General features: G+C 56.2%; 1 protein-coding gene across 1 annotated transcript in view; it reads left to right on the top strand.

Annotated features, from left to right (window-relative positions):
• ATOSA (atos homolog A) overlaps positions 1-24,599 on the top strand; it is a 78,081-nt gene extending 53,482 nt beyond the window's left edge. The window contains 13 exon segments of the mRNA XM_061553317.1: positions 8,848-9,038; positions 9,349-9,563; positions 10,204-10,329; positions 11,247-11,847; positions 11,850-12,626; positions 13,002-13,041; positions 14,537-14,640; positions 15,527-15,603; positions 16,239-16,338; positions 16,657-16,884; positions 17,671-17,860; positions 17,995-18,022; positions 18,513-24,599. Coding sequence (XP_061409301.1) covers positions 8,848-9,038; positions 9,349-9,563; positions 10,204-10,329; positions 11,247-11,847; positions 11,850-12,626; positions 13,002-13,041; positions 14,537-14,640; positions 15,527-15,603; positions 16,239-16,338; positions 16,657-16,884; positions 17,671-17,860; positions 17,995-18,022; positions 18,513-18,666 — 2,831 coding nt within the window. The 3' untranslated portion in view covers positions 18,667-24,599.
• The last annotated feature ends 66 nt before the right edge of the window (positions 24,600-24,665 follow it).

Genomic DNA, 24,665 nt, shown 5'->3' with positions numbered 1-24,665 from the left:
GCGGGGACGCCTGAGAAATGTCAACACGGCCCCCGATCAATCCACCGCTGGATGAAGGCCTCCCCCGGCCGCCGCCATCCCTCGCGATCCTGCGGCGCAACAGTTCGCCCAGCGCCTGCGCCACGCGCCGATCCCATCGAAACACCTCCGCGGTAGACGTGCTCTCGGGCGCAGCACAAGGCAATATTTCTGGCACATGGCCCCGTTATTAAATGGGAGAAAGGCGAACAATCGTGGCGGGAGTGATTTGCACATCCGAGTGGTCCACAGGCTCGTTCGGGGAGGCATTTCATCTTCGGGGGAATGGTTTTCTGCAGAATGCGGTCCGTCACGTTCATGCAGACGGTACCGGCTAAAACGACACCGCTAACACGACGAAGCGAGGGCAAAATCGCCGAGTCTTCTCCGGCGCAGCTCGGAGGGTGTGTAGTTGGAGTTGGCAGTGTCTCTCTCCCCGTGTTCGGCGTGGATTTTTTTTCTCTGAGTCCTCCGGTTTTTCCTTTCACACTCAGAAACACGCCTTGAGAATATTTCGATTATTTTGCTGCTATAAATGTCCAAATGATGAGCCACTTTTGTTGAGCTATCATTTGTGGCCAGGTCACTCTTGAACAACACCTCGGTGGGCTTTGTCTGGTAGGATGGGGATGGTTTAGTGTTGTATTTGCATGTGTTTGGGTGATTTGTTTACTTTTCTTGTACTGCACTCCTAACGTGTTTTTGCATTGGTGTTGTAACGTCCTTACCCCGTGCCCCTACTGGACATCTGTTAATAAAGAGCTTCATAGCTCATCGAATTCCTTCTGGAGTATAAATAAATATTCTGATTCTGTTCCTCCGCCGCCTCCCGTGGCTCACGACGACAGCCCCCACAATCGTCGGAGAAACGACCCTGAGTCGGTCTTGACGTCTTGGTGGCAAGCCAGTAATGGGTGTCACGGAACAGGCTGTCCCACTCTCGACACCGCCTTCAATTAGCCGTCATGGCTTTGGGTTTTTTTCTTCCCCTACTTACTCCGTGAAGGCCTCTATACGTAGTGCCGCTCGTCTGCTTTGGCGCGCAGGTCACGGTTTCAGCCCTCGCTTTGTTCGTTGCGTGCTCATTAATTCGCCCCCTTGGTCGTTTATTCCTTCATTCATCTGTGCGCGTTGTTTTCCCCGCGGGGAGAAGGGTCCGAGGCTGCGCGGCGGCGAGTGGCCCCAACCGAGCAGAGCGCCGGGGTACAGCCATCGCTTGTGCGGACCGAGAGCTTCAGTTTGTGACTACAGGCCTTTGTGGGTCCGCTGCTGGATGAGCAGCTGTCCGTTCCGTGTGCGCGCGTCACGTGAGGTCGTTTGGCCGTGCTTCGCCGTGATGGTCAGCGCGGGTTTGCGAAGGCGGGGAGCGCAGACGTGAGATCGCAGAAGATACAGTACAACAATGCATTCTGTCACACTGCACTCTTCTGCCCACCTCGAATGAGCACAGGTTGGCTACGTACGGTGCGAAAGAAGTTCAACGTACATACGTGCATACATCGCCCCGCCACTTGTATGTAATGCATGGCGCTCACCCATCCAAGCACTATCCGGGATCATAATCCTGCTCATCTCCTGAGATCTGATGAGATCCGGCGCATTCTGGGTGATTTGATCGCACGGTTTGTACAAACGGCGACGCGTAACCCATCCCTGCAAACTCCGATTCTCCACGCAATCAACCTCTGTTTCTCTCTCTCTCGAAAATGCGGCTAAAAGGTTTTGAGCGTCCAATTCATCCCATCATCCACATTCAAGCGTGCATCGGAGGAGTCGTCGGGAACCGATGGCAGATCCATCCAGTGATGTGCGTGGAGCCACCACGCTTTGCCGCGTGGCTAGGAGGATCCAGCACCAGCACGCCCCCCCCCCCTCACATCACTTGGGGCAGAGGCACGGCACTGTTTAGACACCGCGTACACTGGTCAGCGTGGGCAGCGAGTGAACCACATCGTCGGAGTGTGCCGTCTTCTGGCTGCGTAATGCAGACCCCTTGAAGGAGCGGAGACATAGACCTGTCGCGTAACCTGTGTTTCGGAGCGCACCCTGTGTGTGTGTGTCTGCGCGGTTGGTGGGGGTTGTTGAATGAGACGAGTAATTCGTTACATTATGCCCTGGAGCCAGGAGCGCAACTTGGACATTTAATTAAATCTGTTTTGTCATGGTTTGCCAATGCGCTGCTTTTTACAAGCACAGCTAATTATAAAAGTCCCAATTCCTCATTCGTTAGCAGAATGCGATGTCTACATATTACTACACAAGCAGAGTAAGCGGGTGGAGCGGTGGTTAGCGCACGTCCCTATCAACCTGGTGACCTGAGTTCCATTCCCAACCACGGCTAACTTCAGTGACTTTCCCGCGCCTCCGATTAGCACGGTTGGCTACGTACGGTGCAAAAGAAGTTCAACATCCATACATACGTACTTACGTGACGAGTAATATCTAAACCAGTGCTGGGTCCACCTTCCACTAACCCGCACTAACAAGAGTGGTGAAGTATGGTCAAACGACCCCCAAACCAACACGACGTTAGCCGGCTGAGGGGGGAGGCCTTTGTCCGACAGTGCGTTTTCATTTGGCTGTAAATTATTACTTTATTGTTAAATTCTGTACGCGTAAAGTCAGCGTGATTCGTTGGAAATCGTCGGTATCGTTTTGAATAGCCAAGAGTGCTGAGACACCCTGTGACGGGGGTACAGTCTTCTGTAATAGTGTCAGTCGCAGAGAAAGATCTCGCGAGCAGATGAGCAAGTGGGCGGAATTGACAAGTTCCATTTCACGGGCTCGTGTATATTTCACCGTACATCGTTTTGTTTCTGCGTTGGATTTACAAACTGATCAAATAAGATGGGCTGATGAAACCTTCGCTCTGGAGAGCCTCCGACTCTTACCTTGAGAGGCCAGTTGAGGGATATTTTGTCGCTTCCTCTCTGGGTGTTTGTTTTAGAATGGTGTGGGGAGGAAACCTCGCTTTCGTAGACAAATCCAACTCTTTCAAGAACAACCTGTTAGAAACGTGTGTTTTTTATCTTGTCCTCGCCCCATAATATAGGCGCCGCGAACACTGTCTGGCCATGGCTAGCGTGGGCGGCGGGTGACATCCAAACACCTCCTGGGCCTTCCAGTTTAGCGACCCGCACTGCTCAGCGTGGCAAGGTGTGGTAAAAAAAACGACGCCAGTGACCGCTGCGGCATTTGGGAGGCTTTCATCCAGCAATGGATTCACAAAGGAGGGTGGAGATTACCAGACAAAGACCCCCCTATAGCCTTTAATAGACTGTTGGGGCAAGTGCTGTTAGCGAGCACCTATGAAGGCTGGCACGGCACACGAGGGGGTGGGTGGCCAGCACAACGCCCGGCCGCCTTTGTCTCCCTAGTGGCGACGTTTACACATCGCACCAGGTACTCATTTGACCTACCCAACAGGTGTGTGTGTGCGCGCGTGTGTCTCGCACGCGGGATGCGGGGTGATGACACACGCGACGCAACAACCACGTTGATGCGTGACATCTGGGGAGTGTGAAACAAGGGTACAATACCAGCACAGGCTACTTCCCCACAGCACAAATAGAACGCCCGCTCGATTGTGTCACTGCGGTTGTTGGAGTTCTGCTCTTGCCTACTGAGATCCGTAACTTTCAGCCAACTGGGGGTTGACCATGCACTGGATTTGAAGATGTATCGTCATATTTTTCAACTTTCTAAAATAACCGGTTGTTGTTATTCGTGCGGTTACGGCGTGGTGTGTGTGTGTGTGACGGTTGTACACCAGGTTACCAAAAACTATTTTGGTAAAAATTGTTTTAAAAAATGCGGTTGTGTCCTGGTGAGTGATTGTGCAGCTGGTACAGCTGATGGTGGATATCTCATTCACAACACACTGGGAAGAACCCTTGGCGGGTAAGCAAATTTACGTATAAGAAGTTTTCTTATTCCGATGATTATAACCACCTGTCTGAGACCTCCAGTGTGCTGGTTTAAAGTTCTGGTATGAAATAAACTTATGGTATCTTTATTTCCGTGGTTGATCAATTAGGTACCACGAATGCCAACACTGCTCTAGAGATAGTAGCTCTTGCCCTAGACAGAGAATTTCTGCCACTGAATCGTTATTTTCTATTGATGCCCATTTTCCCGCACATGCCAACACACATTCATGATATTGGCCAAACATCCCAATGCAGGACTCCCCTAGCAATAGTCTTGGGGCACTCTTTGGTCCATCATCATTAGCAGCAATGATGTTCGAGTAAGGCTTTTTAACATTCTGTTCGTACGTCTTGTACGTTGAACTTCTTTTGCACCGTACTTACTTAACCAACCGTGCTAATGGGAGGGTGTGGGGGAAGGACAAGAAACGTGCGCTGCCTTCGTCTGATAGCATCGCCTGGTTGTTCTCAATAAAAGATGTAACGAACCTGCTTCTTGACAATGCAGACGGAAAGACACAACCGTGCACAACACCCCAGGTGCTTAATTCGCTTCCCTGATTCCCGTCAGCCTCTTGTCTTCCTCCAGAGCTCTGGTGCCCTCCCTCCCCTCCCTCCCTCCCTGTTGCTTGAGCGCTGCTGCGTGATCGAGTGTGGAGCCCGCACGGTGGCGTACACGCTTAGAATTCAAGCCAAGTCACGCAGGCAGGTGATAAATCAGGCGTGATTTAGCATTTCTCATATTGGCTGTGCATTCAGCATCTGTCTGATTTTTTTTATCAACCACGTAACTGCGAAGGTTAGACTTTCCCGTATAGATGCATTGGTGCCTGTTTTTTTTTTACTTATTAATTGGCACGTTGAACTTCTTTCGTGCCCGACGTAGCCAACCCTGCTCATTGGAGGTGCGGGGGAAGGACAAAATTCGAGATGGGGGGGGGGACATTTTGTGATACTTCGTTGTGCAGTGGTGCACTCTCACAAATAATAGAAAACATCTCAACAAATTCATCAGGAACGCTCCTTTAAAAAGAAAACGCGTTGATTGGGCAACGTTTTGACCTATTGTCCTCCTTCAACAACGCACGGAGGTAGAGTGGAGAAGGTTCTGTGGTTGGTGATTATATTGGTGGCTTTGATGTGGGTGCCACGTGTGAATGGTAGTCGAGGTGCCGCTGTTAATGATGAGGATTAATTGATGACAGTGGAATTATCAGCCATCTCGGCTTGCGTGAGTACACTTCCTTGAACGTATGCAATAACCGGGGAGCGTGCCGACTACTTGGATAACCCGGTCCTCCGCCGTGCGTGCGCACGAGCGAGTCACGCTAGAGATCACGTGCGGTGACGGATTTAGGTGGAAATGTCAACCCTTGTGCGTGCAGCCGGTGAGACTGAGCCAGTCGCCACCACGATCCCCCTGCACGTGCCGTTGTCGTGACGTCTAGGCGACGGTGACGCGTGTGCAAGGCATGTCTTCACCTGCCTTTTGCGTTACGGGCAGGTATTGTTTGGTGTGCGCGGGAGGAATGTCCGCGCCGCAATATTTAGAATGCCATCGTGGAGGGGAACTAAAAATACTCCGGAAGAAGAAGAAGGCGGAAACGTGCGTCTGAACGCGAAGCCTCGAAAAGGTCGTGTGTGTAAACGTGCGCGCTCCCTTTGCTTTAGATTTTTTTTGGTTCGGGTAACTTCACCGAAAATACCGTGACGTGCGGCGGCGGTGGCGGTGGCGGCGGCGGGTAGGATCGGAATTTCTACAAGTGCCGGCTTGTCGCCGACGCGTTTGGGTGCACGGCAATGAGGCCACGGTTAAACCTGCCGAGCGCGCACGCGCAAGGACAGACGGACGGGCAGACGGCAACAGCTGACGATTTTCCGCTGATTGTACGTACGTTGAACTTCTTTGGCACCGTACGTAGCCGGCCGTGATCATCGGAGGTGGCAGTGATGTCTTCTTCTTGGTGCTTGTACCAGGCTGGGTGTACCAATCTTGTCAGTTCGGCTTGGTGACGGCGGGGCAACACAGGTGTGTGAGCATGGTGCAGTTAGACGATGGAGTTTGCTGCGATGCCCCTTTGCTGCCCACCGTGTATCGCCGTGTTTATATGACATTTAATTAATGTTCCACCTTGTCATCATTTTTACGCGTGAACTCCGCTTCATAGGCAATATTCACAGCCACCGTGTCGTCTCTGCATCTTGATGGGACCTGCGTGTCTCATTATTGTTTGTCAGTAAATGCTCACTGGGAGGCAAATAACAATACATGTACGTGTCAAAACAATGGCATCAGCAGTGCCTATGAACACGTGTTTCGGAGCAATTCAGCATTGGGTGGCTGTCATCACTGCAACACGATGACAAAGGGAATTAAAGGGCATTAAACCTCTTTAAAGAAGAGACAATGAAAACATACAAGGGTCTCATTGTTTTGTGGACACAACTGGGCTTTGTGGAACATGTAATATGAAATAAAATATTTTTGCCGGTGACATGTTTCTATGGCACCGTCACGCTGAAATACTGACGTGAGGAGATATCCGACAGTGGCTTGGTTCAATGGCGGAGCCAGGATTATCAGGTAGGGGGGGCAACCCCTCCAGCAATGAAAAATGATGGGAGTTGTTAGTAAGTAAGGACTTGTCCCTTGCTTTTTATTCGACGCGTGTGCGGCGATGACGCAGCCATCGATCGAGGGTCGAATTCGAACCGCGTTGTGTGATCGGCATCGCGCTCGCTGAAGGTGTTTGCCTTCAGGGAAGTCGTGTCCTGTATACGCAACTGCGCACAATTCTGTGAGTCACTTATAACTGCTCTGCCATTACTTATTGCCAATTATGGACTATCATCTCATAGAGTCCCTGGTACATAATAATATGCTACACAGTGGCAGTGGGGGTCTCAAAATGCCGATTTATTACTAATAAGCCCCAATGATCCGATCGAAATTAGGGATTTCGATCGGATCATTGGGGGGGGGGCACGTGCCACCCCACCCCCACTGGCTCCGCCAATGGCTTGGTTAGAGAGCTTGACTCAACAGTTGGAAGGTTGTTAAAATCCCAATAGTTTTATCTGGGTTGGATAACATCCGTACCGTTTTGTGATTAGATACAGTTATGCTTGTACGGAGAGACCTGCACCTGGCCATAGCAATGTCTAATTTCCATCGCCATCGCTACCACCGGCCGTGGCAGCGTTCCTCTCCAACGTTGTCCCGGTTTACGTTCACAGGATGAAGAATTCATTCACAACCCCCTTCAAGAGCAGTGCAACCCCCTCCATGCGAGAGAGCGAGAGAGAGTGCGTGTGTTGGACACTGTACCAAAGGGGGGGGGGGGGTAGCATTACCGTCCAGACAACGTGGTGGCTTCTACTCCCCGGATAAAAACTTTTTATTTATTTAAAGCGATGAACAAAAAATTAAGTTGGCTTTGCGCTATAACTGCACCTGGAATTGTTACTCACCTGTGCACGCATCTTGTCCACTAGTCGGCGCATGCGTTTGCGTCGGTGATGGACCGCGAAGTTTTATCCGAGTCGTTGCACCTGAAATCTACCGTTTGTTCCCCCCTCAAGCCCGCCCTGTGGCACTGCCCCCAAGCTGTTGTTTATTCGCCATTCTGGGAGTATCGGCCACGTCGGGTTTCACCGGTTGCAATTATAGGGGTTAGACTGCGGCGTTTGAACCATGGGATTCAACCCCGGGGATTAAAACCGTGGGGTCCAATCATGCGGTTCAGTTGTAGAGGATGATACGTTTACTCTGGGGTTCAATTATGAGGGTGGGGGGGGGGGGTGGAGCGGGTTGAACCCCGCAGGGAGATTGTGTCGTTAAGATTCAGTAATGAGGGTTCAACCATCGGGTTCTCTTGTGGGGGTTCGGTGATTGGATTCGACCGCGGGAGTTCACTTCTGCGAATTCAACCGTGGAGGGCTCAACCATTTGGGTCCGGTTTTGGGGAGGGAGAGGAGGGGGGGGTTCAACGATCGGATTCAACCATTTGAGGTTTTAGTTGACGCAGTTAAACCGTGGGGCTCTCCCACCCCGGGGGATTAATTGATGACCGGGCAGAGGAACCGGGCTGGCAGCCTCCTGGGGAAGCCGGCAGCCAGCCCGGCGAGCAAGGGCAAACCGGCTCACCGCCAAGCCGCGGGGGGGGGGGGGGGGGGTTCTGTGTCGTGCGAGGCAGCCGGGTCGGCTCCGTCTCACAATGCGCCGCCAGCTCATGCATAACCCATGGGCATCGCGGCCGTGGAGCCGGTTCCCACCGTCTGTGTACAGCCGCGTGCGTGCGAGCGCGTGCGTCTCTGCCGCGTGCGGTGTGGCGGCGAGCTCGCCGGCGCTCCGTAGCCGGCGAGCCGAGTTCGATTCTCGCCCGTAGCCAAGGCCGGTGAGGAATATCCAAGCCACCGCCTCGTGCTCGTCGACTTGGCCCTGAAGGAGTATTCGGTGCGGGGCGCAGACATCGGCGTTAGGGAGAGAGAGGCGGCCGAGCGTGGTGCTGGCCACACCACCCCCTTCGTGAGCCGTTCCGCCCTTCGTCGATGCTTTCTGGCAGAACATGCCCGAACAGTTTGTTAAAAGCTACACGGAGGATCTTGGTTTTGTTGTTTTCTATCTACACACATGTGTGTGTGCCGGCAAAGGGCACGTATACGTAGAGCGTGTCTACTCGTGCGTAACGTACCAGTGCCACGTTCGCACGCAACTACGTGCGTGCTTATCCGCGTTTGCGGTGAGCGCACTGCGCTATGAGCTCGGCGATCCGAGTTTGATTCCCACGCGTGTGAACGTCGCCCGCTGCGCCTTGGCGGAGATTGCCGTGGGTCTGCCGAGCGAGTGCGCCGGCGCGCGTGCCACGCTGACAGTTTGGTGCCGCTCCGTGCCGTGCAGACGCCCCGCCGGAGGGCGGCGAGTGGGAGCCCGAGGAGCTGCTGGTGGCGCTGACGCAGCTCGTCACAGAGGGCCGCACTCCCGAGGCCTCCGTGAAGGGCCGCGCGGAGGGCCCGCACTGCCCCCAGCGCGCGGCCAGCCGCCACGGCACGCACTGTGTGCAGCCTCGGCAGCGAACAGGTGAGCGTGGGGTGCGTGTGGGCGAGTAGAGGATTGAAACTTAAAAATAACTCATTTGCAGTCTCGTGTAAATAGGTTGGCGCGCCGAGAGCCCAGTTATTTATTCCTCCCTCCGCCCTCTACCCACACCACGCTTTACCTTCCTCGGTGCTCAGAAAGATGCCGTGATCCCGCCCAAGTTCTCTAACTCACGTGCTCCCCTCTTCCGTCCCTTTGGCGCAATTCCAAACGTGAATGTTATCCGCGCCGCATCTTTACGCGCTCCTCCTCCGTCGCTGAGACACCTCCGCGCCCCCGCGCCCCTTCCGTGCCCGCGCGCAGTGCCGGCTGTACCAGCTGACCCGCGCGCGGGTGCTGCTGCTGTGGAGGAACGCCGTTCCCGTCATGGTGGAGGTGGGTCTGCGCGCCGGCTGCTGCGCGGGCGGCGAGCGGCACGGCGGGACCTGCGGCTCCGAGGCCGGCGACGCCGAGGGGGGCCCCTGCGGTCGCGGGTCGCTGCTGCTCGAGCGCTGGGCCCTGCACCTGGCGCCACGCAGGTGAGTGAGCCCCTCCACTCGCCATCCCCCCCCCCCCACCTCGTTCCGTCGCTCCGGCAAGCAAGTCCCCAGCTAACACCAGCAGCAGTCACCGGGCATTTGCCAACCAATACCAAATGCCGCCATTCGCCACTAAGTGACGGTGACGTCACCACGGCGCCTGCGCCAGGCCAGGTGCATTTTGAGGCCACTTGAAGTGTCGAATGCTCGCAGACAGGAGGTCGTGCGACAGATCCAGGTGCCATGGCTTGACCGACTGAGATGACAGGCAAATGCACCAGCTGGTGCCCCTTGCTGTTGTTACGCCATTAGCCAACAGCACCACCTCCACCACGAGTAACCAGACTCCAGCAACCAGACACCACCACCAGCAGTTATCAAACACCAACTCTTGCCAATCAGACACCAGCTGCCACCACCAGCAGTTACCATGCACCAGCTGTCACCAACCAGTTACTAGCTACTACCGGCAGCAACCAGACACCGCCACCAGCAGTTGGCAGGCGATCCAGACACAGGCTGCCACCGCTAGCAGCGACAACCAAAGCAGGCGCCGACTGCCGCCACCTCCTGCAAGCAAGGTCCGCGACCAGACAGCGGCGTACGAGTGGGGCTCTGCGTGCGTGCGCGTTGTGTGCAGGCCGGGCGAAGGAGCCGTGTCGGAGGGGACTCTGCTGCAGGCGGTGCGCTCCTACATCCACTTCTCCCAGCTGAGCGCTTGGCTCAGTGCCGCGCACGGGAAGCTCAACCACTCCATCTTCTATCGGTGAGGACCTGGCGGCAGCTCGCTCGCTCACTCGCTAGATTTTTCAACTCGGTTCCTCACCAAAGCACTCGCTTAGCAGTCCGCTCAATCATTATATAACCCCCTTATTGAGCAGCCCGTTCACCCGCCAACACGCTCGCTTACTGACTCGCCAGTCTGGCTCATTCCCCAGTCTACTTGCCCAACAACCCATTTGGCATGCCAACCCAGTCACCAGCTGCTAATCTGCGCAATAACCCATTCAGTTTAACACGTAGTAGGCTTTTGCGACCAATATCATCCATAATACAGGTTTTTTTGGGTTAGATTGCATAAGTTTTAATGTGTCGTTAAACCCGCCACCACCCGACACAGCCAATTAGTAAGGTTTGTCACGTAAACAGAACGTGCCAATTTGTTACTAGTACAGCACCCCGGTGTGTTGGAGAGCAAAGCCACAACATTGATAATCTGAGTACGACGTTTCGCCAGATGAAGCTAGTTGTAATTACGAAACATCGTACTCAGATTGTAAATGTTGTGGCTTGACTCTCCAACACACCGGTGTGGTGTACTAGTGACGAATTGGCGCATTCTGTTTACGTGACAAACCTTACTAATTGGTTGTGTCGGGTGGTGGCGGGTTTAACGACACATTTATATATCTCTGCAATCTAACTCAAAAACCCGTATTATGAGTAACCCATTCGTACGCCTACCTAAGCACCCACTCACCCATAATCCCACCCAGCACACCCACACACCCGCTCACCCCTAACCCACCCTCTGTCTACGAAAGACAAATCTGTACGTTTAAACAGCCCCATACTGTGAGTTGTAGCCCTTGTCCTAGCAGCGGCAGAAGCGGCGTCGCGGTCGTCGTCGCCGCCCTGCTGCGCCGAGGCTGAACCCTGCCCACGTGCCCGTCGTGTTGCCAGGGTGTGCGCGCCGGGCGAGGCCACGCAGCAGGACTTTGCCGAGTCCCCGGAGGAGCACGTGTTCCCCGTGCCGGCGCTGGCCTGCACGCGCACGCTGCGCGTCTCCGTGTCGGCCCTGCCGCGCCTGCCCGCCCCGCCGGCCGTCCAGTGCCGCGTGCACGCTCCCCTCCGCCCCGCCGCCGCCGCCGCCTCCTCCTCCGCCGTCTTCTCCGCCGGCGCGGCGGAGCCCGGCGCGGCGGAGCCCGGGGGCGGCGCCGCGGCTCCGCCTCGACGGCGCGGAGGAGGGCGACGCGGAGTCGGAGCTCGCGTGCCGCGCCGAATACGACCGGTTCGTTCCCGAGGCCGAGCGGCGGCAGCAGAAGGCGGTGGGCAAGATGGTGCTGACGTACATACGCTCCAACGGCGCGGCGTGCGAGCGGTGCGACTGCTCCAGGACTGCCGGCTGCCGGCGGCGAGAGTGCCCGGAAGACGCCGCGCCTCACCACACGTGCTGGCCCAGGCCCGCCGGGCAGCCCTACAGGTGCCCGCCGGAAGCGTCCGCGGAGAGGAGGACTACGGGCGGCCTGCGCGGCGCGCTGTCCAAGAACTACTCTGTGATCGCCACGACCTGCTGCCGCGTCGGCCGCCACCGCCGCCGAACCAACGTCGGAGTTGGCGCGGGAGGCGAAGGAGAGCTCGCCGCTCGGCTCCATCTACCAGAGCCGCGAGATCATCTCGAGCATCGCGCAGCAGATCGACCTGTGCGAGCTGGAGACGTCGCTGCGCGCCGTGCGCCTGGGCGCCGCCCGCGACCTCCGCCGCAAGGCCGAGTCCCCGCCGGCGCCCGAGCGGTGCCGGCCCGGCGCGGCCCCCGATGGCACCGCCGCCCCCCCGTCGTCCTCCTGGAGGAACCTGAAGAACGCGGGCGACGCTCGCGCCGGCACGCCGCCGCTCACGCCGCCGCTCACGCCCGTCGAGGCGGCGCTCGCGGGCGACGAGCCGGAGCGGTGGACGCCGCACGGCGAGGAGCCGGCGCCGGACGGCGCTGCGGGGGGCCGAGGGGGGAGCGAAACCCCTGTGTCGTCGCGCGGAGCCGCCCTGCCGCTCAAATCGCGCGTAAAGCGCAAGCTGCTGCCGTCGCCATCGCCGCACAGACCTAAGGCCGCGGCGGCCGTGGAGGCGGCGAGGGCCGCGGACCCCTGCCAGTCCCCGCCGGCCAAGTGCGGCGTGGCCCGCCCGGGCACCTTGCCGCTCGACGGCGTCAGGACTTCCCCCCGGCCGCCCGGCGGCCCCCTTACCCCTGCGGCGCCGACGACGATTCCCGCGCTGGTGCCGGCCGCGTCCACGTGCTACTTGGCCTCGTCGCCGGGCATCCCCGCCGGGCAGAGCGCGTCTTGCCAGGTGAGGGGGGGCAGGAAGGGCGTGCGAGCGAGGGGAGGCCACCTCAAGGGGCCGTGCCCGCAACCGTGAGCGCACGCGGCGAATGTTTAGTTTAGTTCAGTGCTCGACCCCGTGTCAGTCCGTTGCTGGGTGCCACGTTTGCGTTCTTTACATCCAAGGCAGCTTTGTCGACTGAACGTAATCGAGTTCAGTTCGGCAGGAAACTCTCCCGACTCGCTCTCGCTCACCGCTTCAGGATGTTTCACCCAAGTGCCCGCGGGCATACGTCCTCGTTCGTTAAGCGGACTTGCTGTGCGCTCGTGTTGCATCTTGAGTCCGACGATTAATCACGCCAAATCGTTGCATCGCGCCAAATTGCGACGCTCGCTCTTCCAGCTCGTCTACGTTGTGCACTCGTTCCGGGGCATCGCTCACGGTGATGGAGGGTAACTTGTGTTTGCTGTTTGATTGAAAATGATGAGTCTGCGGCTTGGGTTCAGTCGGCTGTCTGCATAAGGACCGTCGTTTAATCATAACACCAGCAATCGCGGGTGTCATTGTGGAGATTATAAATAGCGAAGTATATACACGCAGACAATGCGCCTCCTTCATACATCTGTCTCTCCGCGTAAATATTGATTATCATTGTGGCGAGACAGATAAATGAAGGAGAGACTTATTATCTGCTTATAGCGTTTGTGATTTAATCAGGCAAGTGTTCAATGGCAACATATCCGTCTTGCAGTGAAGAAGTGATGGGTCGCATCTTTGTGACGCACAGTGGCCGGCACACAACGGCACAAACATCTCCGTGATGCCAAGCGACCCGCATTACTCGCGTCCGCTTCACAAACTAAACTATCATTTAAAAACTAAACTATTTTTATTTCACCAGGTAAGGCCCACTGAGCTATATAGTTCTTTTTCAGAAGCGCCCTGGCCACAAATGATAGCTCAACGAAGTGGCTTATCATCGTGTGGAAATTTATAGCAGCCAAATACTCTAAACGCACCTCGTTTATAAACGTGGAGGGAAAAACCGGTGGACCATGGGGAGAGCACGCAAACTCCAAATATACAACAGGCGTCGGGGTCGGGATCGAACCCACGACCTCCTGTGTCCCAAGCGAGGTAGTTAACATCTCCTAGCCACCGTGATGATGATGAGAGAGAGAGAGACACGCAAACTCCAAATATACAGCAGGCGTCTGGGTCGGGATCGAACCCACGGCCTCCTGTATACCAAGCGAGGTAGTTAACATCTCCTAGCCACCGTGATGATGATGAGAGAGAGAGACACGCAAATTCCAAATATACAGTAGGCGTCTGGGTCGGGATCGAACCCACGACCTCCTGTGTCCCAAGCGAGGTAGTGAACATCTCGCCGCCAGGAACATCACAGCCAGGCCTTGGCGGGGGCACGCGTTGCCGACTCGGCGTGACGGCGAGCGCGTGCCACCCGGTCACCCTGCCTCAGCTGTGCCCATCCTCGTGGTCAACTCGAGCCCTGCCCTGGCACCGAGGCTGCACTCAACATGAACACGACAGTTGACAACGGCTGGGTACAGTGGTGATAGATATTGACTGGTCCGGGGGTTGATGACCAAAATAACAAGAAGATACATTTTTTTTTAATTCGGTAAAAAAAGATACTCGACGTATCAAGAGCCGCAGTGCACGTGAATACGATACGGCAGCCCTCCTTGATAAATGACCTCGCGAAACAGTCCTTTAAGAAGCCGCACGCGGCTCCGGAGCCATAGCCGTTCGTGCTTTGCTGTCAATCTCATCGACAACGGCGGAGAGAAGAAACCCTCTTGCTATAGACCGTACATTTTCTCACGTGGTCGGTCGGCGATCCTCCGACGGTGCAGGCGCAGCCCTGCCGGACGGCGGCCGTAGTGCCCTCCCCGCCCCAGCGGCCCCGTGAGCCGCCGGCTGCTGGATAACGGTGCCCAGCCGCCGCTGCTGCTGCTGCCCGCCGCCGCCATCGCCTTCCACCCACGCACCGGCCTGCCAGGCCGCCTCCAGCCCAGTAAGGCCGCGCACACACAAACTCGTCTGCCGTGCGCTGTGATTACACGCTCGTGCCGCTCCTCAGCCGGACTCGTATAAATAATTTATTGAATCGATTACTTAATGTTTTGGTTATTTATATTTTCTATTTATATTTCGTGACTTGCTTGCCTCTTTCTCTATTTTGCACTCCTATCGTTTTTTCTTCGTGCGTGCGTGTCGCTCACTGTCGTAACTCGCTGACCGCCCGCCCGCCCCTGCTAGACATCGGTGAGAAAAAAGCTTCATAGCTCATCGGTCTAAACAAAGATTCTGATCATCGGCATCCCCGTGAACTTGAGAGGCTTCGCTCCTTGGCTCTCCCCCTCAATGCTACGAGCGTTCCTCCCTCCCCTACAGCACGCTCGGGGAAGCCTTTCCTTACCGTAGGGCCCAACAGGAACTTAAAACACCGTCAGCGGGTTACCAATCGAGTCAGCGTCGGCCATCACGAAACCTTGATCACGCTGGGACTGCTCTGAGCTACTTGAAAGACCACCGAACTCCTCCCGTAGGGAAGGTCGTGGGATGGAGCCGCACAAAAGCCTTCCTTTGCGTTGGTTCACACCACGTCCCCAATTTTAGCCGAGTGATCATAACGGCCGGTTAACTTTAAACCCCCTCGGCGACGTCTCTCCTGCGTTCGCTTTGGTGCCCACGCCCAGTCTTCTCCTTTCCTGTGGCTGACGTGGACACTCAGGTGGCCAAGCCAGGTAACCGCGTCAGGAGCAGCGGTCACGTTCGATGATCCTGATGCGGAGTCCACCCCTGTGCCGTCGACTATTGTCGACTTAGCCGAGGGGATTCCACGTGGCCCTGCTGGGCCCAGCTGCTTCTAAAGCCTGTGCTCTGTCTGTGCTCGGCAGGTGCCCTTCAGGAAAGGGATCTCCGGGCGTTTCGACCTGGACGCTTCGCTGCTGCACAAGAACGGGCACGTGAAGAGGTGAGTGCCGGAGGTCCGAGCGCCGAGCTGGCGACCCCGGGTTCGAAACCGGGCAGCCACCCGCGGTCGAACCGGGTTCCGAGGTGCAGTGAGTTGATGGCCTCTGCCTGGTCGCCTATGAGCGCACGAGACAAATCGTCACGTTAAATTTGTTTTCGCACTTAATTTGGATCAATTTAAGCTCTGACATTGAAACATCAGTTTGGCTGATGCGACAGACACTACTCTCAGGTGGCAGAGCAGTTGTGCCCTCTACTGCGTGGACCCAGGTGACTTGAAAGGATCTCGGGGGGTAGCTCTGTAGTGTCCGCTTGAGTGGGCCGTTCTCCGTCTTGTGAGAGCGCCGTCGGGACAGACCTGGCCGTGCGATCGCGCTGGCCCGTCCCTCCTTTGACATCTCTCACGGCGGGGGAGAAGAGCACTCCCTCGGGCGTTGCAGCACCCCCACGCGGGCGCGGCGGTAGCCGCGATAGACTACCAGGCCCGTCGGCTCCCCTGTGGCGAGCGCCGCTTAAGACTCTCGGCTTGCAGAGAGAATCGCGGAACGTGAGGGAGCTCGCTCGATACGGCGCATCGTGGCGAACCGAAGGTGATGACGTGGGTCGTGCGTTGGGGCCCCTCTGCCTGTCGCGCAGCCCCAAGGTGGTGGCGCCCGCGGACGAGCAGAGCGGCCGGCAGCCCCCCGCGCCGCACGGCCCCGGCAGCAGCCCACGCTGCCTCCTCGGCAACTTCGAGGTGAGTGAGATTCGACAAGCGACGCCGGCGCGCGAGACTCAGAGTGTCAGTGAGGATCGATGTATCTTCTCGTGCGAGGTTCGGCGAGGTTCGGTGAGAATCGGCATGACTTGCTGTGAGACTCGTGTGATGTTCCTTGACCCCCAAATGAGTACCCTCGTGCGACGTGTTAACATCGCCACCGGGGAGACAAAGGCGACCGGGTGTGGTGCTGGCGACCCACCCACCCACCCCCTCGTGCGCCACGGTAGCGGCCTTCGTAGGCGCTGCGACCCGTGGATCTTTGCCCGAGCCTCACGCTGGCCGTGTCCGCCGCAGGAGTGCGTGCTGAACGCGCGGCTGCCCGCGCTGGGCTCGGTGGCGGGCTTCACGGCGGAGCTGGGCGCCAGCGGCTCCTTCTGCCCCCGCCACGCGGTGCTGCCCGTGCACGTCTCCTTCTTCTCGGTGGCCCACGACGGGGCCCCCTCCCCCTACCTGGGCGTCCTCGGCCTGCGCTCCCACGGCTGCCGCGGGTACCACGTTCCGCGAGCCGGCACCATACAAGTGGTACGCGCGCGCACGCACGCACGCGGAACACGCACGCACGGACCACACACGCACACGCGCAGACCACGCACGTGCAGACCACGCACGCGCGGACGGTACGGCGGAGGTGGCGCGAGCGCCGTTAACATGCACCTATTGAGGCCGACATGGCACTCGTGGTGGTGTAGCGGTGAGCACTGCGCTACGAACCCGGCGGCCTGTGTTTGATTCTCGCTCACGGCCAACGCCAGTGACGATTATCTGAACCGTTCCTGGGCCTCCCACTAAGTCGACTCCGCCTCAAATGAGTACCTGGTGCGGTGTGTAAACATCGCCACTAGGGAGACAAAGGCGGCCGGGTGTGGTGTTGGCCACCCACCCCCTCGTGTGCCGTGGCGACCTTCATAGGTGCTCGCTAACAGCACTTGCCCCAACAGTCTGTTAAGGCTATAGGGGGGAACTTTGTCTTTATGGCCCACGCCACACCTGGCTGCTTTTGTCTCCTCAGTGCCGATGATTGTACACCATTTCCAGGTACCCATTTAAGGCTGAGTTGACCTAGGGGATGCCCAAGACCGGTGTTGGCCTGGAACGGATATTACACTCGGGTGGCCAGATTCACACACGCACGCACACATCCACACTCAAAAACGTACACACAGTCGCACATCCACGTGCATCATCCACATGCATAGATACATGGATAATTGTTGCCATTGGTGATACCCATGTTACAACAGCAGAGTCGTATTCCAATGTGGGGTGGGAGTGACGCCCTCGCCGTGCCGGTGCCGCCTTCCCGAGCAGACGCTGTTCAACCCCAACAAGACAGTGGTGAAGATGTTCGTGGTGATCTACGACCTGCGCGACATGCCGGGCGGGCACCACACCTTCCTGCGCCAGAGAACGTTCTCGGTGCCCGCGGCACGAAGGGCGGGGGCGCCCGCCGTGCCCGCCACGCCGGGCCCCGGCCCCCACGCCCGCCACGGGACCAACGGCGCCGTGCCGCCCGCCGCCGCCGTTGGCCGCCTGCGCTCGGCCTCCCCTCCGAAGGCCCCGGCGGCTGGCGGCGGCGGCCCCCGACCGCTTGTCGCCCGCGAGCGCCCCCCCGGCCGACGGGGCCAAGGACAGGGCCCTTCCGATACCTCATCCACCTGCGGTACGCACGCACAAACGCACATTCACATGCACGCACGCCAGATAATTTCCTCCGTGTGTAGCTTACAAGTGCAGTTAGCGAGCACCCGCCTATGAAGGCCGGCACGGCACACGAGGGGAGGGGGTGGGTCGCCAGTACCACGCCCGGCCGTCTTTTATCGCCTAATTTACACACCTGCACCAGGCACTCGTTTTAGCCTGAGTCAACCTCAGAGAGACCTAGGATGGCATTCAGATACACGTCACCGGTGTTGGCCGTGAGCGGGAATCCGACTCGGGTCGCCGGGTTCATAGCGCAGCACGCTAACTGCTACACTCCTGGAACGCACGCACACCGCACGCGTACACAACAACAACAGCAGCAATAACTGCCATTCGCTACCAAGTGGTGGTGACCTCCATGGCGCTAGGGCACTTTGAAGGTTTGTGAAGTGTCGAAGTCTCGCCGAGCCGTCTCGTTATGCCGTTGCCTTCCCCCCCCCCCCCTGCAGGTTCCTGAGCTCCAAGTCGGGCAAGATCTACCTGCACTCGGACATCCGGCTGCTCTTCTCTCGCAAGTCGATGGAGATCGACTCGGGCGCGGCGTACGAGCTCAAGTCATACACGGAGACGCCGCAGAACCCGCGCTACTCCCCACGGCTCTGATGCCCCCCCCCCTCGGCCTTCACGAGCCCCCCCACCTCCCACCCCTCCCCCCTCCCTCCATGACCACGACCCACCTCGCGGCGTGACCCGAGTTGGATTTCCCGCTCACGGCCAACGCCAGCGACGTATGTCCGCACCTCCGATGAGCACGGATGGCTACGTGCGGCGCGAAAGAAGTTCGACGTGCATACACACGGCACCGGTGCGGCTTCACGTCAACCCAAACCACCGGGGGTGTGGCCAGAGGGGGGAGACTGCAGAGATCTCCCGTGTCCCCGAGGTTCGGTGACGCGTAGCTGAGAGTGAAATTATTTAAGTTCAGGACAGGAAGTGAAAGTGTCTAGATTTCTGGGTGGTTAGAGTCGGTGCGATGAGACGTGTGTTTGAGATGCCGGGCGGGCGCGAGAGCGGAGCTGGTGCATGGCGGCTCTGGGTGGTTTTGTGCAACGCCGCGTGGGGCCCCCGGGAGTTCATGTCGCTCACCCACCACTCGCCCGTCGCTCGCCCATCGCTCGCCCGTCGCTCGCCCATGCCGTGTCTCCATCTCGTCACGTCACACATTCCGTCACACGTTTACTTTTTGAAAAATAATTGAGTTGCACTCGCGGAACTACAACTTAGTTTATTTTTCATGCTTCATTTCAATAGCAGATTAATACGTACAAAATTCAGTCGGATAAAGAATCCACATTTTTTATGTGAGATAATACTAATACTTAAATAACAACAAGAAAGGTAGAAAAACATTTTGAGACCTAACTAAGGAAGTCCCACACCCCGCATCGACACGCCATTCCCAGTGCCACGTCAGGGCCCCGCCTCTCAGATGGCCGCAGGCAGAGACACAACTTGGACTTTTTTTTAAATAGCCACGGCATCTTAAAGAGTATGTGTTGTTGCCATTTTTAATCTCATTTGCACGCGAGCCGTCCCGTGGCTTTACCAAGCAACGTAAGCGGTGTCACCCGGTCCGTTAGCTGGTCCATCAACCGGTCCATCAGCCGGTCCGTTACCCGGTCCATCAACCGGTCCATCAACCGGTCCGTTACCCGGTCCGTTACCCAGTCCGTTACCCAGTCCATCAGCCGGTCCGTTACCCGGTCCGCTACCCGGTCCGCGCGTTCTTGCTAACTTCGCTCCAGTGACGTGTACGGTGGCACAGGCGTGGCGGTCTACGTCTGGAATGCCGATTCGTCGTTAAACACTCGACAGGAATTGGTTCACATCCCAAGCTGGTCCCTTCATGAAAAACAGCCTTGGGACTCTGCCGGGTGAACAAAGCCGGTACACGTCCATGCGTTGCAGTGCAATTTGGTTTTATACAACGATCGGAGAGATGAGTGTCCGGACGTTGAGGGCACTGTAATTCCATTTACCAATTGGCGTAGTAGAGAGCAGAATACATACTATTACACTTGTTCAAATAATTACGGTGGGAACCCTTATGAATAGAAGGGAACTCTCTCGTGACTCCCCACTCATCTCCCCACTCACCCACTCATCTGCCCTCTCATCTCCCCACTAATTTCCCCAAGCATCTCCCCTTTCTGTCTCTCCTCGCACCCCCCCCCCCCCCCTCGTGCGTTGCACAAAAGCTCAGCTCCAGCCTTGGCGTTGGAGACAACGCTTTAATACTCACCACCGCTCGCAGCCCGAGACCGCTCCGGCATCTCCGTCTCTTCGCCGGTGGGGGTTTCGGTCAACGTGAGTGACGGCGCGTCCGGGATGACGACACTTGGGGGTGGTTCTCCGCCGCGGTCGTTTCTCTCTCAAGCGGCCGTCCCTTGGGGGCCGGCGCGGCGCGTGGGAGCGTCGACAGAGCCAAGGAGCCGCAGTCGGAGCAGTCAGGCAATGAGGGCTCCAAATGTGGCAACGTCTTGGATTCTTGTACAGAGCCTGGAAGGTCCCGGGCTCTCCACCGAGCCTCCTGACCTTTTTGCCGTAGACATCCGGAATTGCTCACCAAGACCTCCAGGGAGTGTCCTCCAGATCTACCCCCCTCCGATTGCTCCGAGTCCACTCGGAGCAAGGTCACCTGAGTATTTACTGAGCCGATACCTGAAGGTATCATTTCCACCGCCCACGATACCAGGGTTATATACCAGTATGGCAATCTCAGAAGGGCTATTATTGACACTTTTTTTTTTAATCAATCTTGGTGTTGCATCTCCATTTCAGGGCCGCGATGCCTTTTGATTGCTAAGTTGAATAGGTGTTGGTCAATATACGGAGTTACCTTCTTAACATTGGGCAATACCTCGTGTTGAGCAATGCTAATCAATAGTTATTTTTTTAAAGCGATACCCAGTATCAGAGCGAGACTTAAAACCAGTTGAGCCGGGGCCAGATGTTTCACTCGTCACTGCCACCCGAGGTGGGATCATGTTAGAACTTCCACTTCCTTTAAGTGGCCGGCCAACAGTCAATTACGCGACAACCGTTTGAAACGAGCAGGCCATCGCATAATTCACTCTCGGTAGCCAACTAAAAGTTCGTGTTGCCTCGTGCGGTTACCGGTTACTGATCTGGCCCCCCCCCCACCCACCTCGGGGCATCGCGCCGCGGTACTGGGGATGTCGGTGCGGCTCTGCCAAATCGCCCGCCGGAGCCGCTCGCCGCGCCGCGCCGCTCGGGACCAGGGAAACCCTTAGGACGGCCGCCACGCCAATAAGCGTCGACCTCGGAGCGACGGCGCGAGAGACGGAATATGCAGGCGAGGGGGCTCGGTGGGTCAAGCGGGGGAGGCCGTTTTGTTTTTACTATAATGTTTTTTTTGGAGTGGAAAGAGAAGAGTAAATTAGTTTTCAAAAGTGCAATTCTTAAATACTTTACAGTACCCGCAGATTTTGACGCGCGTGTTTTCCCCTCGCGTTAGATTTGTCACTTTAGCGTCGCCACATGACCGCGGGCGCCCGCCTCGCCCAGAGTTTCCGTTTTTCGCGGGACGTTATTCCTGTAGATTGTGTGACCTGAGCCGAGTGCTTTTGTTTTTTCTTTCTAATTTATTTTTTATTATTGACAAGTATAGCCTATAATTTATATGTTAACTTAAGTAAACCGATCGCTAGGTTGATCCGTCGTTTGTTTTTATCGCGAGTCTCGCCGGGGGCTTGAAGCACGGCGAGGAGTCGTCTGCCGTGTGCGCTCGTGGCAGCGCCGCGGCTGCAACGCGGCGCTGCGGGTCGCAGGCGTGGAAGGACAGCTTTGGCTACGAACATCGCTTTTGTGTGTGCACTGGGCAGGCTGCTTGTTACCCGAAGAAAATCCAACAGTTTTAAAACGTTAAAAACTCGAACCTTGCAGTAACACAGAGGGGTCATCATCATTGTCATTTTAACGATTCGAGGGAAGCGGGGCGGCGCATTGCTGAGCGCACCGCACGATGAACGCCGGTGACCCGCGTTACATTCCCTGCCACAGCTAACATCATATCTGAGCCCGGTGCTGGGCCCTCTCTCTCAACTTATAAATCCGTGCTAACCACCGTGGTACCGGTCGCACAACCCCCACGATCGACGCGGCACGGGGGAGGCCTTCATCCGGCAGTCGGCTGACAAAGGGCTGTAAATTATCGTCCACGACGACTCGAGGCTGCCCCCCCCCCCCGTTCCACGCCGCTTGTGCGTTGCGCGCACGGCCGGACGCGAGGAATGTTCTTTGTTGGACCGTACTCGGCTGTGTCCGCAGGCGGGGAAGGACAGTTCCCCTCCGGGTCATTTGCACACACTGGGGGGATCAACTCCCACTCGCGCCGCCCAGTAAGTTCCCGCAGGACGTTGCCGCCAAAGATCATCGTCTGCTGGACGTTGAAGGCCCTGTCAAATCATGACAGTGGGACGTCGCGTGCCAGTGTCGTAGAACTAATCCCGAAATGGCAAAATTGCCCACAGCTACAACGTTATATTTTAGTTTGTTTTAAAGATTAAAAGAAAAATACTTTTAAAAAAATGTTCCGTTTTGATTGGTGGCGGGAGGCGTCTGTCTTGGTGAAGAAGTGATTTTCACCAGGCTCTCGCCTGGCTGAGTGAAACGTGTTAAATTAAAGTTGCCAATGCTGCGTCAACCTCTCGTTCGTTTACTTTGTAATAACGTGAGAGCCCGTTGAGTTGAAATGGCTTTTCAAGGGGCCACCTCAAGACACTGCGTGAATATTGCCTCTTCATCTTAGTATTTAAATCGTAGAAAAAATAAACCCCAAGTTTTGGTTTTCGGCTATAAAAATGTGGTCATGATGGCCGCTATGGTGCTCCCACGCTTCCCAATGCGGACAACCCAAGTTGACGAGCCACTGGCCCTCTCCCCAGGGTCTCCCCATTGCCGTGAAACTTTGTGGATGTCTCGGCGTTACTTCTCCTTGAGAGTGGACGCGAGCATCTCCCAGCCGAAGATGCTCGCTGCACCACGCTGCTGTGAGCCACGTGGCCACGGCTGTGGTCCAATCTCTTCCTCCACCGTGGCTCTTTGTGCCCAGGTATAGCGAACCTCCTCTGTCGGAGGGAGCCCAATGGGAACATCCGCGTGTGAAGAACGTTTGGGAAGTGTGACGCTGGTTGAGGGCCCCCAATTGCCACGTGGCCACTGCTGGGAGTCTTGATTTTGGTGGGGCTCTGCGTTTAGGTCTGCTTAACAAGATCACGTTAGCGAGAGTTCGTTTGTGATGGAAACCAATAGGCTTATTGGAAACAGATATGACGAATTGTCACCTACGTCACTGAATCCCAAATGGACCACTTCCAAGTTGATACAATTTTTTTTTATCTCATCTTGATTCGGAGCTGCTAGAGTTTTAAGCAATTTTTAATTTGTGATTTATTTTATTTAGCAATCCGGCTTCAACAGAGTGAATTTTTTTCGTGGTATTAAATCGTTATTTGTTCATACAAGAGCAATTTCTCTTTCGACCAAAGATTTTATTCCTCCCATATTCAGCTCTGTCACTCTCATTAGAACTTTAGCAATTGTTCAGTTTACAGTGGTCGTCTCTTTCTCCCAGTGTCAGCTCTCACACCCCTCGTAATCCGTTTAAGAAAGTGGTTCGCAATGCCTGTTCACGAAACCTTGACGTCCGTCAATATATATACTACCAGGGTCACCCCGAGCGCAACGCAATCTCTGTGCCAAACTCACCATATTGCTGAACGCGCGCGTGGGGGCGAACGAACGATTTCTTTTGCAGCGTTGACGAGAGGGCCGCATGGCTCAACCCGACATCCGTTGTGCTCGTGATCTCAAGACCATTCCAAGTCCCATGACCTGGTCGCAGTCCATTTGGGGTCGGCAGATTGAGTGCCACCCGGTGAGGCTGCCCCACTTGGCAAGAAGTCAACACACAGAGGTCGTTGTTTGAGCATTGGCCCCAGCATATGAATGTGGAACTTCCACTGCTAGCTCAGGACTAACAGAGGTGAGCACCACCCAGGGCTCGCTGGATCCTGGGGACTTTAATTTGTAATAATACCGCGTGTTTGAAAATCAAGCAAATGTTATAATTTTGATGATTAAACATTGTATGTCGTTCGTTGCAACACGACTCCTGCTATGCACAGAAGACTTAAGAGGGTGTGGTTTAAGAAAATAAAAAAGCGCGTTGGAGAATATTAACGAAAATGTCGCGCTGACTTCGCGTGACCCTTCGACCTCTTGTGACGAAACACCACTACGGACGCGTTTGTGTTATGGGTGATTTGACAAGTACGGTAGTTGCAGTTAGCGTTTGCGCAATTATAACGGCCCATTCTCAAAACTCCTTGTACGGCGGTCAGCAATGCCACGGTACGGCACGGCGCAATCGTACGTTGTGCCCATCCAGAGGTCGGCTGAATGTTTCGCGTTAAACGCTTTGTGGAGGTTAGAGGTTGACTCGAGACGATGATCGTTCACGTGGTTGCAACGTTAATGTTCGTAAGTAAATAAATAAACTGCAACAAAACGAGTGCAAGGCTGTGAACGGAGTGGACTTTATTTTGGGGGGTTGTCGCGATGACAGCACCGCAAGTTTA

Source organism: Lethenteron reissneri, chromosome 18 (assembly GCF_015708825.2).
Source record: "Lethenteron reissneri isolate LAM-NWPU_2019-01 chromosome 18, ASM1570882v1, whole genome shotgun sequence".
NCBI classification, from domain to species: Eukaryota; Metazoa; Chordata; class Hyperoartia; order Petromyzontiformes; family Petromyzontidae; genus Lethenteron; species Lethenteron reissneri.
This window is presented reverse-complemented; position numbering and strand designations above follow the sequence as displayed.